Source organism: Fusarium musae, chromosome 1, assembly GCF_019915245.1.
Source record: "Fusarium musae strain F31 chromosome 1, whole genome shotgun sequence".
Lineage (NCBI taxonomy): Eukaryota > Fungi > Ascomycota > Sordariomycetes > Hypocreales > Nectriaceae > Fusarium > Fusarium musae.
The window spans coordinates 5,709,683-5,729,873 of NC_058387.1; the positions used below are offsets into that span (position 1 = coordinate 5,709,683).

Below are 20,191 nucleotides of genomic sequence, written 5' to 3' on the forward strand. Positions count from 1 at the left end.
TCCTGTTGGTTCACAGATCTTTGGTCCCAGAGATTCGGTAACCGTCGTGACCATGGGCATCGAGGAACAGTTCATCCTCCTCTCCTTGGGGCTCGTCACCATCGGAGTGAGAATGGGCGTGCGAATCCGACAGATTGGGTTTGGGGGTTGGCAGTTGGATGATTATCTGATGCCCATCACAGGTGTAAGTGGCGCAATCACCTGCAGATGCACGGGGCCCTTTGCTGACCTGACCGTGTGTCTCACAGCTTATTTTCACTGCAGAGACAGTCGCGGCGTATCTCGTCGGTGCCAAGTTCCAGGGCTTGACGAACAGTTACATGACGGACCAAGAACGCGCCGACATCGATATGAATGGGCAAGAACATTATAATCGGGTTTGGGGATCCAAGATTCAGGTCATAGGCTGGTCCTTTTATGCTTGTATTCTGTGGTGTCTCAAGTTTTGCGTCACTGCGTTTTATGGGCGACTCACGTATGTTGTTGACTTGCTATTGAAGGATGTTGGCTGACACTTACAGGTCTGGATTGACGCATCTCAAGACTCGAGTGACGATCGCATACATCATTCTTGGTATTTCATACGCTGTTGTTGCGCTTACGATTTTACTGTCTTGTCAACCTTTTCATCACTTCTGGCAAGTCTCGCCAGACCCTGGACTTCTTTGTCAACCGACCAAGTCGCCGGCTTATGTCTTGGTTGTTGTTATTCCCAACATCTTGACGGATATCTATCTGCTTTCCATTCCGCTACCAGTATGTCATATCCTCTGTTCTATAATGGCCATATCTGACCTTTGTAGCTTCTTTGGGGCGTCAACATTAGTTTGCGACGCAGACTCACGCTCATGCTGCTCTTTAGCGGTGCTCTCTTCATCATGATGGCTGGTACAATTCGCGCCGTGACAATTCTCACTGTAAGTTAAACATCATCTACAAAAGACCATTCACTAACAAATCAGGCCGGTCCCAATGGCGCAGTAGCAGGAAGTCAATGGGCATGCCGCGAGACATTCGTCGCAATAATCGTCACAAACCTGCCCATAATCCAACCCCTCATCCGCAAAGGCGCCAGCATGATCGGTCTCAGCGTGCTCTTCAGCCGCGGCACGAAATCCGCATCGCAGAGCCACCAGCTCCGCAGCAGCGAAATGGGCGGGAGCCGGTTCAACACTAGCCGCCGCCGCGGACCTGGCAGCTCGCACCCGCTAGCGACGGTTCCCCAGACCACGGCCTGGGCCAGCGACGAGCACATCCTCCCCGAAGCTGGGAAGCCCGCTGGTGCTGGCGGCGGTATCGTGGTTGCGCAGGAGATCAGCGTGCAGTCTGAGGTCAATACTACGGAGGGTGATCGTGGGAGGAGGGGGCCTGAGGGGAATGACTGGGGGTACAAGACGAGTGTGTCAAGGAGCCCATAAGGCCATAAGGGTATGTGCTTGGCTTGGCTTGGCTTGGCTTGGCTTGGCTTGGGCATCAATGCGACGATGGGCTACGTATGTTTGGGAACAGGGAAAAGGGGATCTAGCGCTGGAATCTAGAGATGGGAGTAACTTTGGCCGCAAGGACTTGTACTTTTCTATACCTACACTATAACAAACGATTAATGCTAATGCAGAAAAGACCTTCTCGAACACCGACTACCTGACGTGTGCTAAACAATATTGCGTCGTAATTCGTCTAGGAAATTACCCACTGTGAGTGGATTTAAACCACCCGCGGAATCCCGGATGATCGACATCCGGTGGATGGAGTCAACTTACAGGGGTCAAGGTTTTAGCGTATCTTCAGCGGGAGCTTTGGTCAGATATCACAAATCCCTGACATGTCGCTGTAGAAGAAAGGAGAGTTGGAAAGGTTCCAAATTTCCGAGGGTCGCATTGACTGAGGAGTCTTGAAGATCAATCTACGCTTTGGATAACCGAGGTACAATCCTTTTGTCAATACCATAACACATATCAATCTAACTAGTACAGTCCAGACAGTGAAGGATAATGCTCTGTACAGTGGACTTGAATCAAGCTAAGGCTAGCCTCCGAGTCCAGTGCAACTAAACTGGTGGCCGTTGAAGGATCCCATGTCCAACGGCAAAACACAATAGGAAGGAGACCGTTACAATGATGTTTTAAGCGATGGCCAAGGTTTAGTTTGGGGTAGCATGGGGGCATCGTGATACAGATGTAGGTGAGATATACCTCTGAACCTTGGTAATTAATAGCCCGGAGGTTAGCAGGATCTGCATGTAACGTTTTATTGCCCGCATGAACTAAATCTCAGGACGAGTTAAATCTCCGTTGGGTTATTGAAACGGGTTATAGAACTTCGGTATATTTCTGTTCGGGGTGGTCGTTGCGGATTTCTCGATAAAACATGTCTCGGCCATTATGCACTTTTCGATCACTTTCTTAATGCAGTTCTGGTCAGTTGTCTCGTTTCCAACTTGCCATGTCGCAGGTTCTGTTGGCCCGTGATGTTATAACACGCTTCTTATACTGCCATGACTCGGTGTCCTCGTACGACATCGCCCCTTCGATTCAAAACTTTCCCAATCTGTCACGGAAATGTAACCCACCACCGACTGCAAGGTTTCGGCTCCGCTTTCTTTTCGGGGGATCTTGTTGCGAACGAAGCCTTGTCACCCTTGGGCTACCGCCAAACTACCGATTCGCTTGACTGGTCATGCAACAGCCTTCCTAAGATAAGGTAGAGCTTCCGAATCCAACATTAGTTCCAAGGCATAGTTAAACAGGCCATCGGCTAGATACTCTGCGGATCTGTACGAAGGCTGCGAATCTTGCTTGTTCCTCTCGAATTTTGCAACATGTACTGATATCCGGTAGTATCTTGGCAGTTGTTGGCTCTCCCTCCGTCGTCTTGAAGGTGAAGAAAACGGTAGAATGGGACTAGATTTCGTATAGATCCGCGTATTTCGGTGTAAGCCGGTCTCGCCTATAAGTGACTCCAAGGGTCATGTAACTCCATGCGGGACAACCAGAACCCCTACCCCGGACATCTCTTGAGAAAGGAAAGTCGTAACCTTCACTGCACGACCTCCATACCAAACCGGTCTCTCCAACTCTCAACTAACTTATCACCCTTCCCCAGATCATAGCTCACGCATCCCATTCCACAAATTGCCAACATCCGTAAACTCCACCTCCTGCAACATGGACCACCAATTCGGAAACGGATCCGGCACCGAAGCATTAACAGCCGCTCCCATATTACCAGGCACCTGAACTTGACTCGCCACAGCTTCTTCCTCACGCCTTGCTGAGTTTCGATCTGCATGGCTGATCTGCTGTAAATGCTGATCAGACCTATCCACGATTCTATATTCGTGAATCGATTGGTGCAGAGTTTCGAAATCGGCTCTTGATCTTCCGCGGTAGCGCCCTGCGTCTTCGGTTGCTCTTTTGTATAAGAGTGATGAGTTTTGAATCGTTTTGATCTGTTTTGTTAGCTTTTGACTTGTGGATGGGGGGGGAGGGGGTGGAGACGTACCCAGCCTCCTGCTAGTTCCCAGGCATTCTGGAATTCTTCTAGGTACTCTAAGCCCCAGTTCATAAGCTGTTCTGCTTTTGAGCTTCGATTGAGATTCATCCTGGGAAATCGAAATACGTAGAGGTTGAGAAAGCAGGCGGTGAAGGCACAAAACCCGGAGAACGGCGTCATTAGTGGAATACCGCACTCGGATGCCTCTTGGAGAAGAGATGCGATCTGTTCAGCTGCGTTGAAGAGCTCTCTTGCACTTTCGTCCCACCAGCCCGGTGGTGCTTCGGCCTCGAGAAGGGGAGGGTCAATAGGACCGCGAGGTGTCAAGTCGGCGGTTGGTAAGAAGGGGAAGTACTCTCTGTGAAGCATGATCGTGCTAAATGAATGTCAACATACTCTCTGACCAGCAGCCAATTTCTGGCTCTCACCTCAAGTAGTACAGCATGTTCAAGTAAATGAACGACTCCCCGTGTCCCAACGTCATATGCACCACAACACTATGCTGCGGATAACACAATCTCTCATGCTGACTCTTCCTCCATTCTTCAAGCCTGTCCCGACACTGAGACCAAGCAGACCCAGGAACCCACGGACAATTCTCAGGTGCACACATCCCCGGTGCACAGCGCCCATTATTAAAGACAAACGACATTGCTTGAGCGTAAATGTCGAACCCAGTCGCAATCGTCTCAAAACTTTGTGCCAGTCCAGATAGATCACCAGTGCAAATATGATCGAGCGAAGCTGCGTCAAACCCGAAGGCAAAGTCGGTGTAGTTCAGTGGACGAGGGACTTTGAGTTTATGCATTTCCGACATTGGGAGCATGCGCGGGTTGTATGTTCCTGAGTTGATGGTGCAGTCCATTATGAAGCACGCCCAGTATGTTCGAGCTTCCACAGCTATGGCCATGACGTCTGTGTCGTTGTTTTGAGACATGTCGAGCGGATGAGGGCTGACTCGGGAGCTGTGAAGTGACTGCATGATGCGAATTGCAATTCCTCCTCGATATCAGCATAGTCTTATGGGTAGTGATATGAACTTACCGCAGTGCATCCAGGCTTTATGGTACTCTCTCACTCCCCATTCATAAAGCGTCAAGATCAGCAACGCCTGAACAACTTGAACCTTTGGCGGTTGGAGAATAGCATCAGACAGCGTTCTCCAAGCATACGAAGCATAGCACTCGCTACTCTTCAAACTCCTCAACCAATCTCCCGTAACGATGGAGCATTGCTTCCTCGTAATAGCAAGTATCGTCGCTAACAACGCCTTGCTCTCCTTTGACCGAGCAGTTTGATACTCCTTGATAAAAGCAGATGCCTGCAGTATCCTCAGCTCAGGAAACTTGGCAGTAAATATATTTAGAGCCTTGAGGATGATCCCAATCGGTAAGCGAGCGAGATGCTCGTCTACAGTATCAGGGACATGATATGAAGTTGTCTGTCGTGACGAGACAGGACTCGGTATAGGCTGAAACCCAGCCGTGCTGGAAATAACCGATACATCATCCCTCGGCGTCAAACTCGCTTCATGCTGCGCTCTCCTCACAGCTTTCTTGGCAGATCTGACAATCGGTCTTGTGATTTCGCAGCCCGATGTTCCGAGGCGTTGGCAGCGTTGGCAGGGTGCACCGCCGGTGTGAACGCACTTGACCTTTGCTTTTCTTCACGTATCTCAATCAGCCATACAGTTCGAGGAAAGAGACTGATGGAGGTCTTACCGGCAATGCTCGCAGGATAGACTGGATCGCATTGTTCTGGGATATGGCGGGAATGGACGGGTTGTCGGCTTTGGGAAGGTGAAGAGCGAATAAAATTGAGACTCCGGTTTTCGGATCTCGGGTTTGGTGGAGGAGTTTTGCTGTGGGGATGGGGATGACCGACTTCCGATCATGAAAGACTTGTGTTGAGACTGAAAAATAAATGAATGCACCAAGTTTATTATAGATTGTCCTAACTTGGCGAATGATAGTCTAAGAGCTTATGAAGATGTCTTTTGTAACCCCGATAAAAGTCTCAACTCCTAGCCCTATCACCAGTGATCCATCACCAACGCCAGCCCATTCATTCACCTGGATCCCTGATAACGCAACTTAGTATTCCTGTTAGAAACAACACTGATATTAGTATTATAGCTAATTGGGCTTATAATATCAAGTATCTCGAAATCGGGCTACATATTTTTATCAATAGTCAATTCCTAATACACCATCAAAGGTCTCTCCGTGAAACATGTCCCGGTCTCTCACAAGAAGCACTTTTTATACATCAGTTAGAGAAATGAAGAATTAAATACAAACCAATCACACCATCTCCTCAACGACATCATCAATAAAATCTCATACGACATCACAATAAACTCTCCAAGTTGTAGTCCACGCCCCAGCTCCACTCGGCAAGCCACCCGAAAATGTCAATGTCACATCAAGGGCGCGCCGATCATCGGCCAACCTAATCCTCACCTCTATAAGAAAAATTTAATCCCCGAATATCAAAGCCAAGAGAACCCTTCATACTATAATCCCCATAGTCATGAGCCAAACTTCAATTGAGCTTCGTCAAGACCCCGGTCGTGAAGAGGGCTTGGACTCGTCAGCACTTGACCTCACGAGCACTCACGAGAATCAAGTATCTTCTCTCCCGCCGGTAGATGGCGGCAAGGATGCTTGGTTGTTCTTGGCGGCTTCTTTTATGGTTGAGGCTCTTACATGGGGTGAGTCTCATCTAAACCTGTTGGATTTCATCCACTGACTGTAAAGGCTTCCCCTTTGCATTTGGTGTCTTCCAGGATTACTACAGTACCAATGCCCCCTTCGAAGGCTCATCAGCCATCGCCGTCATCGGTACTTGCGCAATGGTACCCCCTCTCACACCCCCTCTATCACGCTCCGCTCACATGCACAGGGTATAATGTATCTCGGCCTCCCCTTCACGATGAGTCTTCAACGTCTCTACCCACGACAAAGCCGCTGGTCCCCGATGATCGGCCTCTTCATAATGTGCATCGCCCTCGCCCTAAGCTCATTCTCCCAAAACACCACTCATCTGATCCTCACCCAAGGCGTCCTCTACGCCATCGGCGGTTCCATATCCTACTGTCCTTGTATCCTCTACATGGACGAATGGTTCGCCAAGCGCAAGGGTTTTGCGTTTGGTATAATGTGGTCTGGCACTGGCCTTGCGGGATTTGCTTTACCGCTGCTTTTTGAAAAGTTTCTGCATGAATATGGGTTTAGAACTACGTTGAGGATTTGGGCGGTTTCTTTGTTCTTGTTGACGTTGCCGTTGGCGTATTTCATCAAGCCGCGGTTGCCGTACTCTGCGACGAGGCATATTAATCCGTTGAAGCTGGGCTTTGCGTTGAGACGAAACTTTTTGCTTCATCAGCTGGCTAATATTGCCCAAGCTTTGGGCTTCTTCTTGCCTGGGATTTATCTCCCCTCGTATGCTCGGACTGCTCTTGGCGCTGGATCCTTTGCGTCTGCTCTTACGGTTCTACTCGTCAATGTCGCTTCAGTCTTTGGCTGCGTCGCCATGGGTGCCCTCACAGACCGACTGCATGTTACAGACTGCTTCATGATTTCAGCAGCCGGTACAACACTAAGCACATTTCTCCTCTGGGGCTTCTCAACAAACCTGCCCATCTTGTATGTCTTTTGCATCTTCTACGGCATTTTTGCGGGGTCATACACATCAGCCTGGACGGGCATCATGCAAATGGTATCCTCAACACCCTCCAACACCCGCACCAGCGGAACATCATTTGACCCCGCCATGGTCCTAGGCGTCCTCTCCGCAGGACGAGGGATAGGAAACATAGCGTCCGGCCCGCTAAGTGGAGCGTTACTCAAGGGAATGCCGTGGCAGGGCCAAGCAGCAGGTGGATACGGAACGGGCTATGGCACGCTGATTGTGTTTACCGGTGCCACGGCATTGGCCAGCGGCGCGACATTCGTCTTTAGAAGGGTAGGGTGGATGTGAGTACCTAAACGAGGCCAGATCTCAGGATCATCGACCTGTAGGCTCAAAAAGTACCATGCACTGATTCCTAAACGCCTGACTCGGCAGATGAAATAGCCCCTCAACCTAAAATTGAAAACCCTTGGGATTGTTTGGGGGCCGCACGCCAATGGCAGGGTCCAACTGACACGCCTAGTCTGACTTTTGGCACTAGAAAACGGGGTCGATGAAGTGTTTATGACACCATGCTTATGCGAGTCTTTCGGTGAGCCACTCGGCCGAAATGGGCTTCTAGACTGCGTTCTTTTTCCTACCTGCTACAGTCCGCAGGGGTTACAAATGTCCTATTCCGCACTTTAGCTTTGTACCTTACCCCACAGCGGAAGAGGATCTATTACCTCTGATTGACTGAATTCCTTACTCAGCAGTCACGTACTCATATCAATAACAGTAGTATACCCATAATATTTCTACAGTGGCAAAGTACCGGTCAGGACATTTGTAACCCCTGAGGACTGTAACCCGGGATGGGGGATCGTTGATGAGTAGACAGTTCGGTACTGACACATGTATATATCTGATCGCCCATGCCGTTTCAATTCGGAGGGAGACGTTTTCTCTCTCCATATTCATCTTCTGACGATCATCAACATTACCTTGTATGTAAACATGGCCCTTGAAGAAGATCACGCGACATCAACGGCCCGTAGCCAAGACTACAAGACTGAAAACGAAGCCCTCAAATCGAAAATCACCTCTCTACAATGCGAAATCCAAGAGATACAGTCTCTACTTGACAATCATAAAGATTGCAGCAAATACCCTCAAACTACTACGACAGCACTGGACTCGAAAGCAGAAGAGGCAGCATCTCTCAAGTGTCCGGCCTAAGAGGAACAACGTAACAACAAACTATACAGGAGATTGAGATTAGTGCTGACCAGGTGTCTCAGTTTTCGTTCCAGTAAATATGGGCACGGAACATGGGAGGTGTTGGCTGACGGGAGGGGCTGAGATCAGATCGGCGGGATTAAATTTGGGAGGGCTTTGATACCATGGCTGGAAATTGGAATGATGGCGCAATGCACGATGATACAGAGTGATAATGATGAGCATGATACCTTTTTTTTTTCTCCCCCTTTCTCTTTTTACTCAATATGCCTCACACCTCTCTTTTCGTTCCTCAAGGTAAAATCGTGTCACTATGGTCGCATGTCGTTCAGCCCAGGTTGCATTGGATCCAAGAGATGGGGTACACATCCGTGATCGCTTAAGTTAGAGACTTTCACCTACGTCGCACCCGATCTGGAGTACGTATTTTCTTGGCGCACGATAGAGTGCGAGAGTCTCTCTTGTCGATCGCCGATGCCCTTATCCCGAGAACTGGTAAACATAAGCCGACGCCTGGTGGGGGATGGTACAGTAACATATATTATCCGCATTGGGTTTCACGAATGTCAGGCCATATCATCCGGTCTCTCACAGCCCATGTCGATCAGTCCCAGATTAATCCAACGTCTCTTATGCTACAGGACGGAGATTTTTTTTGAGTTTGTGGAATCGAGGGGGTTTTACGGAGTAGAAAAGTGACAGGTGACATGCTGCAAGTATGTGCATCATCACCCTTCGCAATGCTACGATAATGTGTTGTACGCGCCCGTTTGACGCAAATAACGCGGGTGTTTCTGATAGACATAGTCAAGTTAAGTTTCTCACATGTCTGTGCGTGGCGGTGTATAATTGGAAGTCTTGATCGTCGACAGGGCCTCGTGAACTTTATGTGATAGCTAAACGAGGCATTTATGAACCACCCTTCAAGACGCCGTGCTTTTCCCGGGAACTGCGGCCTCACTTTTTTATTCCCTGCTCTCAGTTGGATGAGAGATTTGAGTTACGATTACGTCAAATGCATCTACTGCAGCATCACCGTGTCTTCGGCGTGATTCGGATTGATCTGGCGGCAACTGTGAGTCTGTGACTATCTGCGGTTTCTGCAGATATAGTCCCCGACTCCCCGCATGCATCGCCATTATCAAGCCAACAGAAGCTTGAAGGGTTATTCAAGAAACATCAAGACTTGCATACATTATGTACGTATCGTTTCTAGGAGTCCGGCTCACGGTAGTTACTACTACTTCTCGGCAAGAGTATGTGTTTCCAGGCTAATGGCTGTGAGGGCCAGGACGCATTTCCCACAACTTTTGGCTCAACCGGAACCTCAATGGTAGCTGATATATCAACTGTATCCGAGAACTCTCTTCGGACACCATTGCTGCGACATGTTTCTTCAAACTTCAACTACCAGATCAGTTCTTTCTTCAACATCTAGTCATGCTTGCTAACTCAGTTCTAACTTTCTGGTCAGTCTCTAACTCGAATGCTAGTTAAATATCATGAAAGGCATCACTTCAAGTTACTAGCAACATGATATGAGGTCTCACATCTCATACGGCGCTGTTTAAATCCACTCATATGAGACTGGTTAGACATAAGGAAAGCAGACTGTGAACCTAACTAAGGCGTCAACTTTCATAGCCTCTTCAACAGCCACTACCCTATTAAACTCTCCAACTTTATTAACAATTTCTCATTTGAAACCCCTTTACACAAGTGTTACCGTGTGTGCATGTAAGTGATGTGACTCGGTCAAGAACGAGCAGCCAAACAGTTAAGCAAGTCTGTCTACATATCTTACAACAGCCTCAGAATTACTGCTTTATTCGTCTACCTCAGACCATCGTCTATCATGGGTGTTTGGCTCAGCAAGGTGTCAGGTTCCTCTTCACCAGTATTTACAGCCTGGTCAACTCAATCATGAGACAGTGAGCAGTTTATATATGCACTGTATCCGACACTGTGCTCTGTGATCAATCTTAGCCATGAATGAGCAACGATGTGTTACAGAGCCAATTTCCCATCATTAGAGATCGTGTAACTCATCATAACTAATCATGTTCTGAATGTCAAGATATTTCTTAAAAGTTCATCGTCTCTATCGTTGATGAATAATCCTCCCCAATCGATAAATGCCGAATGCTACCAGACCCGCTTGCGTCATCGCCACCCTCATCACTCACTCACTCACTAACAAGAAACACTCAACGCATCACTTCCCTCACAATCCTCACAACCAACCTCCTCATTCCCTTCTCCTCCTCCCTCAAGAAATGCCACAGTCTCAAAACTCAATCGATCTCGAACTCAACCGCCTTAACTCCCCCTTCTCCGACTCCGACTCCTCCGACCCGGACCTCCCGCTAACCATGGATCCCGTTCCAGCGCCTAAACCGCGCTGGCTCGATCCTCGACCAAGCAGCATCTTCACACGCATCACTACCTCTCTCCAGCCCTTTACACAATACCTCAAACACATTCTCCGTCCGCGCCTAACATTGCGATACGTCGCGTGCTCTGTTATAGGTCTTTACGTGCTTTACTGCTTTGTAACATGGCAGCCGTTCTTCTCGTCGCGATTACCGGCTTATTCGGGTCCGCATGACGTGGGGGCCGTTGATCTGGAGATTCCGCTTGAGAAACCGAAGCGTTTATCTGAGACGTTACTAAAGAGTACGAAGAAGCCGGCATTTGAGGTGGAGAGTGTGCTGTTTACGGTGTATTATCCTGCTGTTAAGGGCGCGAGGTCAAAGGGTGCGCTGCATCCTTGGGTACCGAAACCGTTGAGTCTTACTGCGGAGGGATATGCGCGCGCCGCTGGAGTGAACAACTTCATCATCCGACCTATCTTCACATTTGCGCTATGGGTTCTCGTGGGCAGCATTAGAATCCCCGCCAAAGTAGACGTTCCGCTCTTGGGCTCCGACGGGGAGAAGTTTCCAGTCATGGTGTTTTCGCACGGGTCTGTGAGTTCGAGAACGGATTACACGCACTATCTCGGCGAACTCGCCAGTCGGGGCCACGTCATCGCTGCGCTTGAACATCGCGATGGAAGCTGTCCCGGCAGTATGGTCCAGATCAAGAACAAGAGGGACAGGCCTGTGTTTCTCTTGAAGGAGAGCGATCTCATTTCTGAGCCGCCTATGAACGATACGTTGCTCAAGAAAGAGCAGCTTGCGTTTCGCACGGAGGAGATCATGCAGGCTATTCGGGTTTTGAAGGACGTCAATGACGGTAAGGGCAAGGATATCTTCGCCTCCAGCTCTCGGGGCGAAGGCAGCACGTTGGATGGGTGGAAGGATCGCTTGGACTTTAAGCACCTCACCATCAACGGCCATTCCTACGGCGCAACAGGTGCTCTCCAAGCTCTCAAGACAGCCAACACGACCGCTGCAAATCCCGCCATCGGCGGTATCGCTCTCGACCCCGGCAAATCCAGTGGTCAGCTCAACACCAACATTCCCGTGCCTCTGCTCGTCGTGCACTCCAACTCGTGGTCCAAGACACACAGCATCTTCTTCGGCCGTCCTCACTTCGACACAGTTCTGGATCTCGTCCGCGGCGTGCGCGACAAAGTCGGTTCAGCATGGTTTCTCACCAGCATCGGAACGGCGCATCCCAGTGTGACCGATGCGCCACTCCTACAGCCATTGCTGCTCAACTTTGCGACTGGCGCTACGGCGGATGTGAAGAAGGCCCTGGGTGAGTATGTCAAAGTTACGATGGACTTTTTGGAGTTTACAAAGACGAGCAAGGAGAACGGGGTACTGGATGAGGCGGTTACGCATGAGAAGTACGGAGAGTGGGTTAGCAAGGACAGGGAGAAGAGTTTTCCCAAGGAGTATGCTAAGTATTGGGAGGTTCACGTCTGTCCGCTCGACCAGGATAAGTAGACACTAATAGTAATAATACACGTTCTCTTTATTCTCATCTAAGACTCACGTCAGTTGCATTCATGATACCTCAATTGACGGCGTGACCCAAGCGTCCAGCCTCAATTAATACTATCGGGTGGTGGGATCTCTTCGCAATATTGTGGCAACGAGCTTGCAGAAAGACATGTCTTGATACGAAAAAGACCTGCAGTCAATGACTCCTCAGCTAAGATATATACAAGAGTATTAATGACCTGCAGCAGCATAACTGTCCACTCCTTGACTAAACATTACTTTTCTCCTGTCGGATGTACTTCAACAACTCGCACATGTGACCTTCAAAGAAACGCTGCTGGTGAACTACCAAATCCACTACTCCTACCGTCTCCTTGGTTCCGCCGGCTACTCAAAAACAGATCCACCATCGTCTTGCTGCCCATCGCTTGAGCATCAGACTCTCGGTCCCTCAACGTGTCTCCCTGCTGCCTCTCTGCTGCCTGAGGTCTGATCGGATACTTCAAGCCAAAGTCTCCTCGAAGCGCAGGTGATCCGGTTCGGGGAGGTTGGGCACGAACCCCAGGGCTTGACTTGGTTGGTGAGGCTTGCCAACCAGTCACTCGTGTCCGGGACCGTCTCTTATTGATAGACTCCTCCGGGGTCGAATTGAGACGTCCTATTGTATTTAGTGATCGCATACGCGGCATCTCCTTCACCAATCCTGCATCTGGGATGTATCCTCTTGAGCCGACACTTGGCAGAGATGGCACCGCTCGCAACGTGCTCCTGGGCGGTATAGATGGGGGCCGCCCCTTGGTATAAGTATTGGCTTTGTAACTCGGTGCTGCGTTCTCGTCATACCCTATCAAGACTTGCCGCGTTGATCGCGTCGGGCTGCCTCCTCCTTGAAAGATTTGTGCATTACCCTTGACGTTGCTCAGAGGGCTGCGATTCGGTGTCCCATCCTTCGTAGGTGTGAAATGCTCAGGTGTTGAACCTATAGAAGCGTGTTCTCTAACGTGACCCAGTGTTGGAAGTACGTCATTCCATTTCTCTCGCTTGCTGGGTGTCAATGGTGCTTCGAGCTGTGACACTTTTGAACTAAGCCAGGTCTTCCATTCTACAGAACTGGCTGTCGATGTATCTCGTTGGTGTTGACGATATGACAGTCGGGCAGGAATCTCTAATGGCGGTACGGGATCATTGTAGATGCAGGTCTCATTCTGTCCCGCGGTGTTCTCCGAAGCTGAAAGCACCGGGTTTGCATCATCACCCACACAAGAGTAAACACTTTCCGCATCTCCCACCTGCAGGTCCTTACCTGAAGATGGGCTACTGTCTTGACGCGTAGGAAGGCACAAGGTCGATAGTGAGTGTAGATACCGTGATCCCTGGAAAGCGTCTTGTTCTTCTTCAGAGTTCATCTGGCTTGCCCTGAGAGCACGACGATAAGGACTTGGGGAACGGAACGATTGACAAGAAGGACTTGCGAAAAATGCAGAGCTCCTCTGGGTGATCGTCTTGTGAGGTTCCAGGCCTTGGAGTAGAACACTAGTACGCTCGCTCTCAGAGTGAGTCCTATCATCGCTCCAATCCAATGCATCTGTGTGTGCATCTGTGTGTTCGACTGTAGAGGTGTGGTCGGCTTGGGGCTGGTGCTTGTTCTTGTGCTCGGGGACCTCAGTGGCTGAGCTTGAACTTCGAGAGGAATGATCTTTGTTGTCTCTGAAAATGTTATCATCAGGCCGAACGCACCGAATGGTGGAGCAATCCCATTGTCTATTGATGGATTGGCCATTACTATCTCCGGTGTTCGTTACTCTAGACTTGACTGAGCCTGGTTGAGACTGCAGGACCCTATCCGTTGGCTCCTTGCGTGCGAGTCGCTCCATAAGGGCTGAGTAGACTCGTTCGCTGTCAACCGACATGTCTGCAATCATGTCTCTAGTTTGCTGCTCCAGATATTCGATCGATCGAGCTGATGACGGAATATGCGTACCATTCTCTTTAATCACAGAGAGGCGCTGCCTCTCCCAGTCTCCAGTAGTCCCATGGCTTGTCACTGTATTTGTCATCGAGTTCGTCCAGCTGGTGACACGAGACTTGTCATCAGGAATATGCTGGTCGCCGTCTCCAAGGCTTTCAACGCTACCCTTGCGAGACCTGAGCTGCTGGTTGGACGGTACGTCGTGCAAAGAAGGAACATGCGATGTAACATGAAACATAGAGGCTTCTTCGGTCGCTTCAACGTCCCCGTTGTGCAAGCAACTTTCTGCATCCGAATCATTCTCCGCCGCGACTTGTTCGAGTTCATGCTTGTCTGAGTCCTCGGAACTCTTTCCTCTGCCAAAAAGCCCCCGCAGTCGTGATCTGAGCCCGTGAGACACTTTGCGCGCCGTCTTTCGGATGCCTCTCTGCTTTGAAGCGGAGATGGTGGAAAGGGCCGAGACTGCTGTGTGGTTGCTGCTATTGCGCATCGACTTTCGGAAGGGAGAATTTTCGCTTTGTGTGTGCTTTGGGCGTAGCAAAGTAGGCGATTGGCTCTTTTTGGCATCTTGTTCCTGTATCTGTCGAAATTTCTCTCTAGCAAGTTGAACTGCCAGATCATGATCATCACCACGACTGCTTGAGCGTGACGCCGCCAGCCGTCGCCGGGTTTTGAGGAAGCTCATTGACGTAGAAGCTCTGAGACTGGCATTGGGGGGCATCGCAGGCTTTAGCTGTTCATTTTCGCTACTCTTAGGTAGACGTCGAGGAACTGGAGGCGGCTGGCGAGTCCTTGCAGACCAGGTCTTGCTAGAAATTGTCCCTGTCTCTGCATGCGAGGATGTCACCATTGACCGGGACTTCCTGACCTTTTTGTAGGTTGCAGCCATCGAAGCAGCATCTTCTTCTGGGTGGTAACACGAGTCGGGTAGCTGCAGTGTCTCTAGGTAACGTCGGGTAAGGGAGAAGTTATCTGGTCGTTCGTCTTGGAACGACAGCGTGGGTGAGGGTCTGGCGTTTGCGTTCCCGAAAGCATGGATCGCGGAAGTTGCTTTTGTCGGAGAATCTCTTCCACCATTCGCTCTGGGTGCAAAATTCCTGCGTGGATGAGCTAACGGCCCGGTAAAGCGAACGCTTTTCTGTCGAGCGATGTTTGAACTGCCATGGCCGCTCAGAGCACTGTCAGTCCGCTCCAGGCTGTGTCTGATGATGCTGCCAGTGCCATCACTCCTGTCGGGATAGAAGCTCGCAGGGTCCCGTGGAAATAGCATTCCTTCACTACTGTCTCTGTCTTGAGCTCGTTGATACGACACTACAGCAGCAATGTTGGCATCTCGTTCAGCCCTGGCAGGGTTGATGGATTCGAGATCGCGGATGGGACTGCGGGCGACAGAATTGGTGGATTTGCTTCGACTCAGTGGACGGCGATTCTTCTTTCGAGAGCTGTTACGTCGCAGCATCTCTCATAAATGTCCGGATTTGCTTGCAACTGCAAATAAGAGTTGGGTATCAATGAAGGCTGATCGTAGACTCGAAAACAACAATATGAAGGATAGAGTGATGCCTTGTTGGTGATGGCACCAAGTGAACAGAACCAAAGTCAGACATGGCAAAGAATGACTCCACACACTTGAGGTAGGCATGAGGAAGGAAGGAACGGGAGTGCTGTTGTACCATTCGAAGATGGAAGGAACTATTCGCAGGTGAGCAACAGCGAAGGAACGTTAGCTCTGGCACAAGCACCTCCACCAAGGCACCTACCTACCTAGTACCTTCAGGTGCCCGCCTTATCGGCGGTAGTCAGATAAAGAGATAGAACACAGCATTCACATGAACAGCATAGAGACATCAAGTTGGGAAAAGATTGATCTTGTAATAAGGAGATGTATTGTAATAAGCAAGCCTAAATCTAGCCTGCCCCATGGACTAACCCATGCATTCAAGCGCACAATGTGATGACAACTGGTCATCAAGAAGAGCAAGCGCCCCTATCAATGTCATGTAACCCAAACCAAAAAAAGACCCATAACAATCCGTAATCCCAACATAATGTGTACCCAATGCACCCAGTGATAAGATTATAGATCTTACAGGTTGAGCTCCTTAAGGAACTGCTCAAGCTCCTCATCGACGAGCTCGTGGATCTTCTTGGAGAACTTCTCGGCCTTGGAGCCAAGCTCCTTGGCACCAGTGGTCAGCTTGCCAGAGACGAGGTTGACCTCCTGCTCGACAGCGTGCTTGATCTCCTCGACGCGAGAAGAGGGAGCAGCCTTGACCTTATAGCTACCAGCCTCGACAATCTTCTTGTAGTCGCTGCAGCCACCGCCGTTCCAGGCGAGCAGGTTGGGGGTGTCGGAGGGAATGTCGGAGAGAGCATCCTCAGTGGCGACGGAGATGAGGTTCTCCTTGAGCTTCTTGGGGGTGATGGAAGCAAGGGCGTACTCGGAGTCCTCAGCGGGCTGAAGAGAGAGGTAGTAGGCGAGGAGACCAGCAATGTGGGGAGAGGCCATGGAGGTACCAGAGATGGTGTTGACGGCATACTTGGAGCCGATCCAGGTGGACATAATGTTCAGACCGGGGGCGAAGATGTCAGTGCACTTTCCGTAGTTGGAGAAGTAGGCACGGCTGTCATCGAGAGCAGAGGCACCGACGGTGACGGGCTCAGAGGCGGCAGCGGGGGAGTAGTTGCAGGCATCAGCGTTGTCGTTGCCAGCGGCGACAGCAAAGTGAATACCAGTGCGGACAGCGGCGTTGACGGCGGCATCGAGAGCCTGGGTCTTACCACCACCAAGAGACATGTTGGCGACAGAGCCCTTGAAGCCCTTGCGCTTGCCGTCCTTGGCCTTCTTCTTCTGCTCGAGATGGCTGGTGGCAGCGAACTCGACACCCTTGACAACGTCGGACATGGATCCAGAGCCGTTAGATCGGAGGACCTTGACGGCATAGACGTTGGCCTTCTTGGCAACACCGTACTTCTTACCGGCGACAGTACCGGAGCAGTGAGTACCGTGACCGTTGCCATCCTCATCAGCATCGCCAGAGGGAATGGTCTTACCCCAGTGGGCACGACCCTCGAAGTCAACGTGGTCAACGTTGGTACCAGTGTCAACAATGTAGGCATCGACACCCTCGCCACCATCGGAAGAGTAGAGGTACTTGTTGAAGGTACCGAAGTTGAGGGTGTTGCGGTGGGAGATACGGGCAAGACCCCAAGGAGCCTGTCGCTCGGTCTCGCCGTCGCACTTGTCCTCAGTGATCATGTTCTGGGAAACAGGGACCATGGTGTGGACAAGAGTGTCCCGCTCAATGAACTCGACCTGGTTGTTGTTAGCTTCTGATGATCATGAGGCATAATCGGAGGTACTTACGTCAGGGTGGTTTCGGACCTTCTCGATCATGGACTCGTCAAAGTGGCCGGCATAGCCCTTGAAGGCATCACCGATGTCAAAGGTGTGCTTCAAGCCAGAGAAGGTCTTGTCTGTGAAAGGAATGGAGCGCTTTCGCAGCTCGAGGCGCTCAGTCTCGCCCTGCTTGTGTGTGTCCTGAACCCACATGTGATGGTCGCTGGCAGCGGCATGATCAACATGGTCCTTGAACTTGATGATGTACGAGTCTGGGATGGTCTCGGCATCGATGGAGCTGAGGATGGGAGCGGCCTTGTCGTGGACGGTGCCCACGCTGAAGGAGGCAGCGCTGGCGACAGCCGCCATAGAGAGGGTGAGAGCGGACTTCATGGTGACGAAAGGCGCAATGACGAAGCTGAAGCGACAAAGCTTGTGTTTGGTCTACCTGCGACTCAAAGACAGAAAACAAATGGACAAATTGATGTCCTCGACCGTCTGAATAGATGGAATCAGACGAGATCGATACTTCAAAGGATGGGGAGAGAGATGATGGATATGGATGAGATGATGAAAGGAAGAAGAAGCGATGGCGGCAGCACCTGGGGTAGATAAGCAAAGCACGAGCAGCGTGCGACAGCTCCAGTGTTGCCTCAGCGGGCCTGGGGGACCCGGCAGGAGGGTGTGACGCATCCATCTCTAGGATGGGCGATAACACAGTGGCTGAGGACCGAATATAGTTTAGCGCATGTGCTAGAAGACCAATGGCCGTCACCCAGGCAATGCGATAACGGCACCTGTTTGAGCCAGGTACCTCCTTAGCTCTCATGACGGACAGTGTGAGAGTTCGACCATGCACTGAGTTCAGAAGGCCGAGGCGGGCTACAGTTCAGCCGCCTTGACCCGAGGAATGGTCATGATGAAGATGAGGAGCCTGTTATGGACGTTTCTACTGATAGTCAAGGAGGCACAGTGAATATTCGACTATCCATACACCGCTTCTGATCGTTTGAGAGTCAACTGATGGCGAGTGATTGCCTCATGTTGACGAAGGCTGACAACCCGGTCGTGTTTGTCCGCCTCGTTTCGAGTCATGGCTCATGGATAGGCTCTCGGTAACGGGAGCGAACACGGCATTACTGTACTGAAGGTTGAGAGCAAGATTTACTTCTCGTGCAAGCTTATTCGTTGATGGTTCAACCTTTTCATCAAACTTCACAAGTTAGAAATATGTCCTTTCCATTATATTCCCGACGTATCTTCATCTCAACGGGTTATTCGCTCCTCAAGGCTGATCCATTACATTTACTCAGCCATAAACAGATACAGTTCATCATGAATACGCAAGCTCTCTCACACTGTGCTACCTCAGGCAGATCAAAGTATCCTGCTCGCGCCGAAACCAAGATCCACCCAGACAGGGTGAGCTTCAACAAGTCAGGTACCTTCCAGTTTGCGGTGTTTGCAGCCAAAAGCAGGTGTCTCTCTACCCAGTGCTAAAACGCAAAATGCGGGGAGCGCCTTGGCTCCGATTGGCCCCCACTGACCTAATCCGCCTGATCCATCGAGTCAGACGACGTCCCTGGCACGTGCCCAGTGTAGCATGCCCATGTCTCAATTCGACTCTCAAGCGCTGTTCGCTCCAAGCTAGCAAGCCAACGCCAGCAGCGCCTCACCATCCCAGTCCGTTCGCAGGGTTAAAAGTGACCTTTTGTCTTGGGGAGATTCGATTCCTTGGAAAGACAACACGGCAGAGCAGACGTCATGATTCACTATGCGAAATTGGTAAGCTATTTCACGGTTCTCACCAGGCACCCAGAACATCCGGGGCTTAACGTTGGCCAGTGCTTTGCTCTCTGTCAATGTACGCCAGGCACCTTGAGCTCCAAGCTCGGGTGAGGTACATACGCATGCGTAGCGCGTCTGCATCTGGTACAGAGCTCTCAGGGAGCTCTCCACTCTCCAGTATCGGCAGCGATTTGTTATCTTGCCGGCTCAGATAACGCCATCAAGCAGCACTTGTAGCTCATTCTGGACGTCGGACGACCGAGCTACTCAACAAATTGCCTGTTTATCAACTCTTATCCAGTAGATAAGGTGATTCCTACCAGTTTGAGATAAGGATTAACGGATCTCGGAACATCTCTGGTTTCAAATGTCCATGATCGACAAAGCTCCTGATCTATTTATGATGAGGTTTAGCTAAAATTGTAAATAACAGTATAGGTTTAGTGAATTGAGTTAATACTTAGGCGAAAGCAACACCGAAGTCAGAGACCTTATTTATTAAAATCGGCGGTGTCTTTTCAAGTGTCCACGGTTCTATAGCCCGCCATACTTATAGATGCATGCACCTTGGAGCTGAACAGCAAGACCCTGATTTGAGGCCAATGTCGCATTCGAGGCATGTTGCCTATCTGAGAAAGCCATGTTAATTGATATGGATATTCATAGACACAATCTGTAGCTGCGCGGTGTGTTTTCCTGAACTTTCTGATGTTAACTGGATCCACAGTAGTCTCGATTTCGGAGCATTTTCCATTTGACAAGCATTCTTCTAAGTTGGATATGCTTATTCAAGACCGATCATCAAAGTGACAGTAAAAGACCGTGATTTACACAAAATTGACAAATATACGTACTTCC

The 20,191-nt window shown here is 50.2% G+C and overlaps 7 protein-coding genes across 7 annotated transcripts; 4 read left to right on the forward strand and 3 right to left on the reverse strand.

Moving 5' to 3' along the window:
- Positions 1–52: 52 nt before the first annotated feature.
- J7337_001732 (uncharacterized protein) lies at positions 53–512 on the forward strand (the record flags this gene model as incomplete). Its single annotated transcript, XM_044819466.1, has 2 exons — positions 53–184; positions 249–512. The coding sequence occupies 2 exons, from the start codon at positions 53–55 to the stop codon at positions 510–512; spliced, it is 396 nt and encodes a 131-aa protein (XP_044687168.1).
- Positions 513–881: 369 nt separating this feature from the next.
- On the forward strand, positions 882–1,418 carry J7337_001733 (uncharacterized protein; the record flags this gene model as incomplete). Its single annotated transcript, XM_044819467.1, has 2 exons — positions 882–917; positions 963–1,418. The coding sequence occupies 2 exons, from the start codon at positions 882–884 to the stop codon at positions 1,416–1,418; spliced, it is 492 nt and encodes a 163-aa protein (XP_044687169.1).
- Positions 1,419–3,103: 1,685 nt separating this feature from the next.
- Positions 3,104–3,937, reverse strand: J7337_001734 (uncharacterized protein; the record flags this gene model as incomplete). The annotated part of the gene is made up of 3 exons (XM_044819468.1): positions 3,104–3,448; positions 3,502–3,868; positions 3,921–3,937. 3 exons carry the CDS (start codon positions 3,935–3,937, stop codon positions 3,104–3,106), a joined length of 729 nt encoding a protein of 242 aa, XP_044687170.1.
- A 2,087-nt stretch (positions 3,938–6,024) lies between these two features.
- J7337_001735 (uncharacterized protein) lies at positions 6,025–7,473 on the forward strand (the record flags this gene model as incomplete). Its single annotated transcript, XM_044819469.1, has 4 exons — positions 6,025–6,205; positions 6,252–6,349; positions 6,397–6,646; positions 6,899–7,473. 4 exons carry the CDS (start codon positions 6,025–6,027, stop codon positions 7,471–7,473), a joined length of 1,104 nt encoding a protein of 367 aa, XP_044687171.1.
- Positions 7,474–10,619: 3,146 nt separating this feature from the next.
- On the forward strand, positions 10,620–12,239 carry J7337_001736 (uncharacterized protein; the record flags this gene model as incomplete). Its single annotated transcript, XM_044819470.1, has 1 exon — positions 10,620–12,239. One exon carries the CDS (start codon positions 10,620–10,622, stop codon positions 12,237–12,239), a length of 1,620 nt encoding a protein of 539 aa, XP_044687172.1.
- Positions 12,240–12,559: 320 nt separating this feature from the next.
- J7337_001737 (uncharacterized protein) lies at positions 12,560–15,664 on the reverse strand (the record flags this gene model as incomplete). Its single annotated transcript, XM_044819471.1, has 1 exon — positions 12,560–15,664. The coding sequence occupies one exon, from the start codon at positions 15,662–15,664 to the stop codon at positions 12,560–12,562; it is 3,105 nt and encodes a 1,034-aa protein (XP_044687173.1).
- A 627-nt stretch (positions 15,665–16,291) lies between these two features.
- Positions 16,292–17,938, reverse strand: SPM1_1 (Subtilisin-like proteinase Spm1; the record flags this gene model as incomplete). The annotated part of the gene is made up of 2 exons (XM_044819472.1): positions 16,292–17,521; positions 17,573–17,938. The coding sequence occupies 2 exons, from the start codon at positions 17,936–17,938 to the stop codon at positions 16,292–16,294; spliced, it is 1,596 nt and encodes a 531-aa protein (XP_044687174.1).
- Between the last annotated feature and the right edge of the window lie 2,253 nt (positions 17,939–20,191).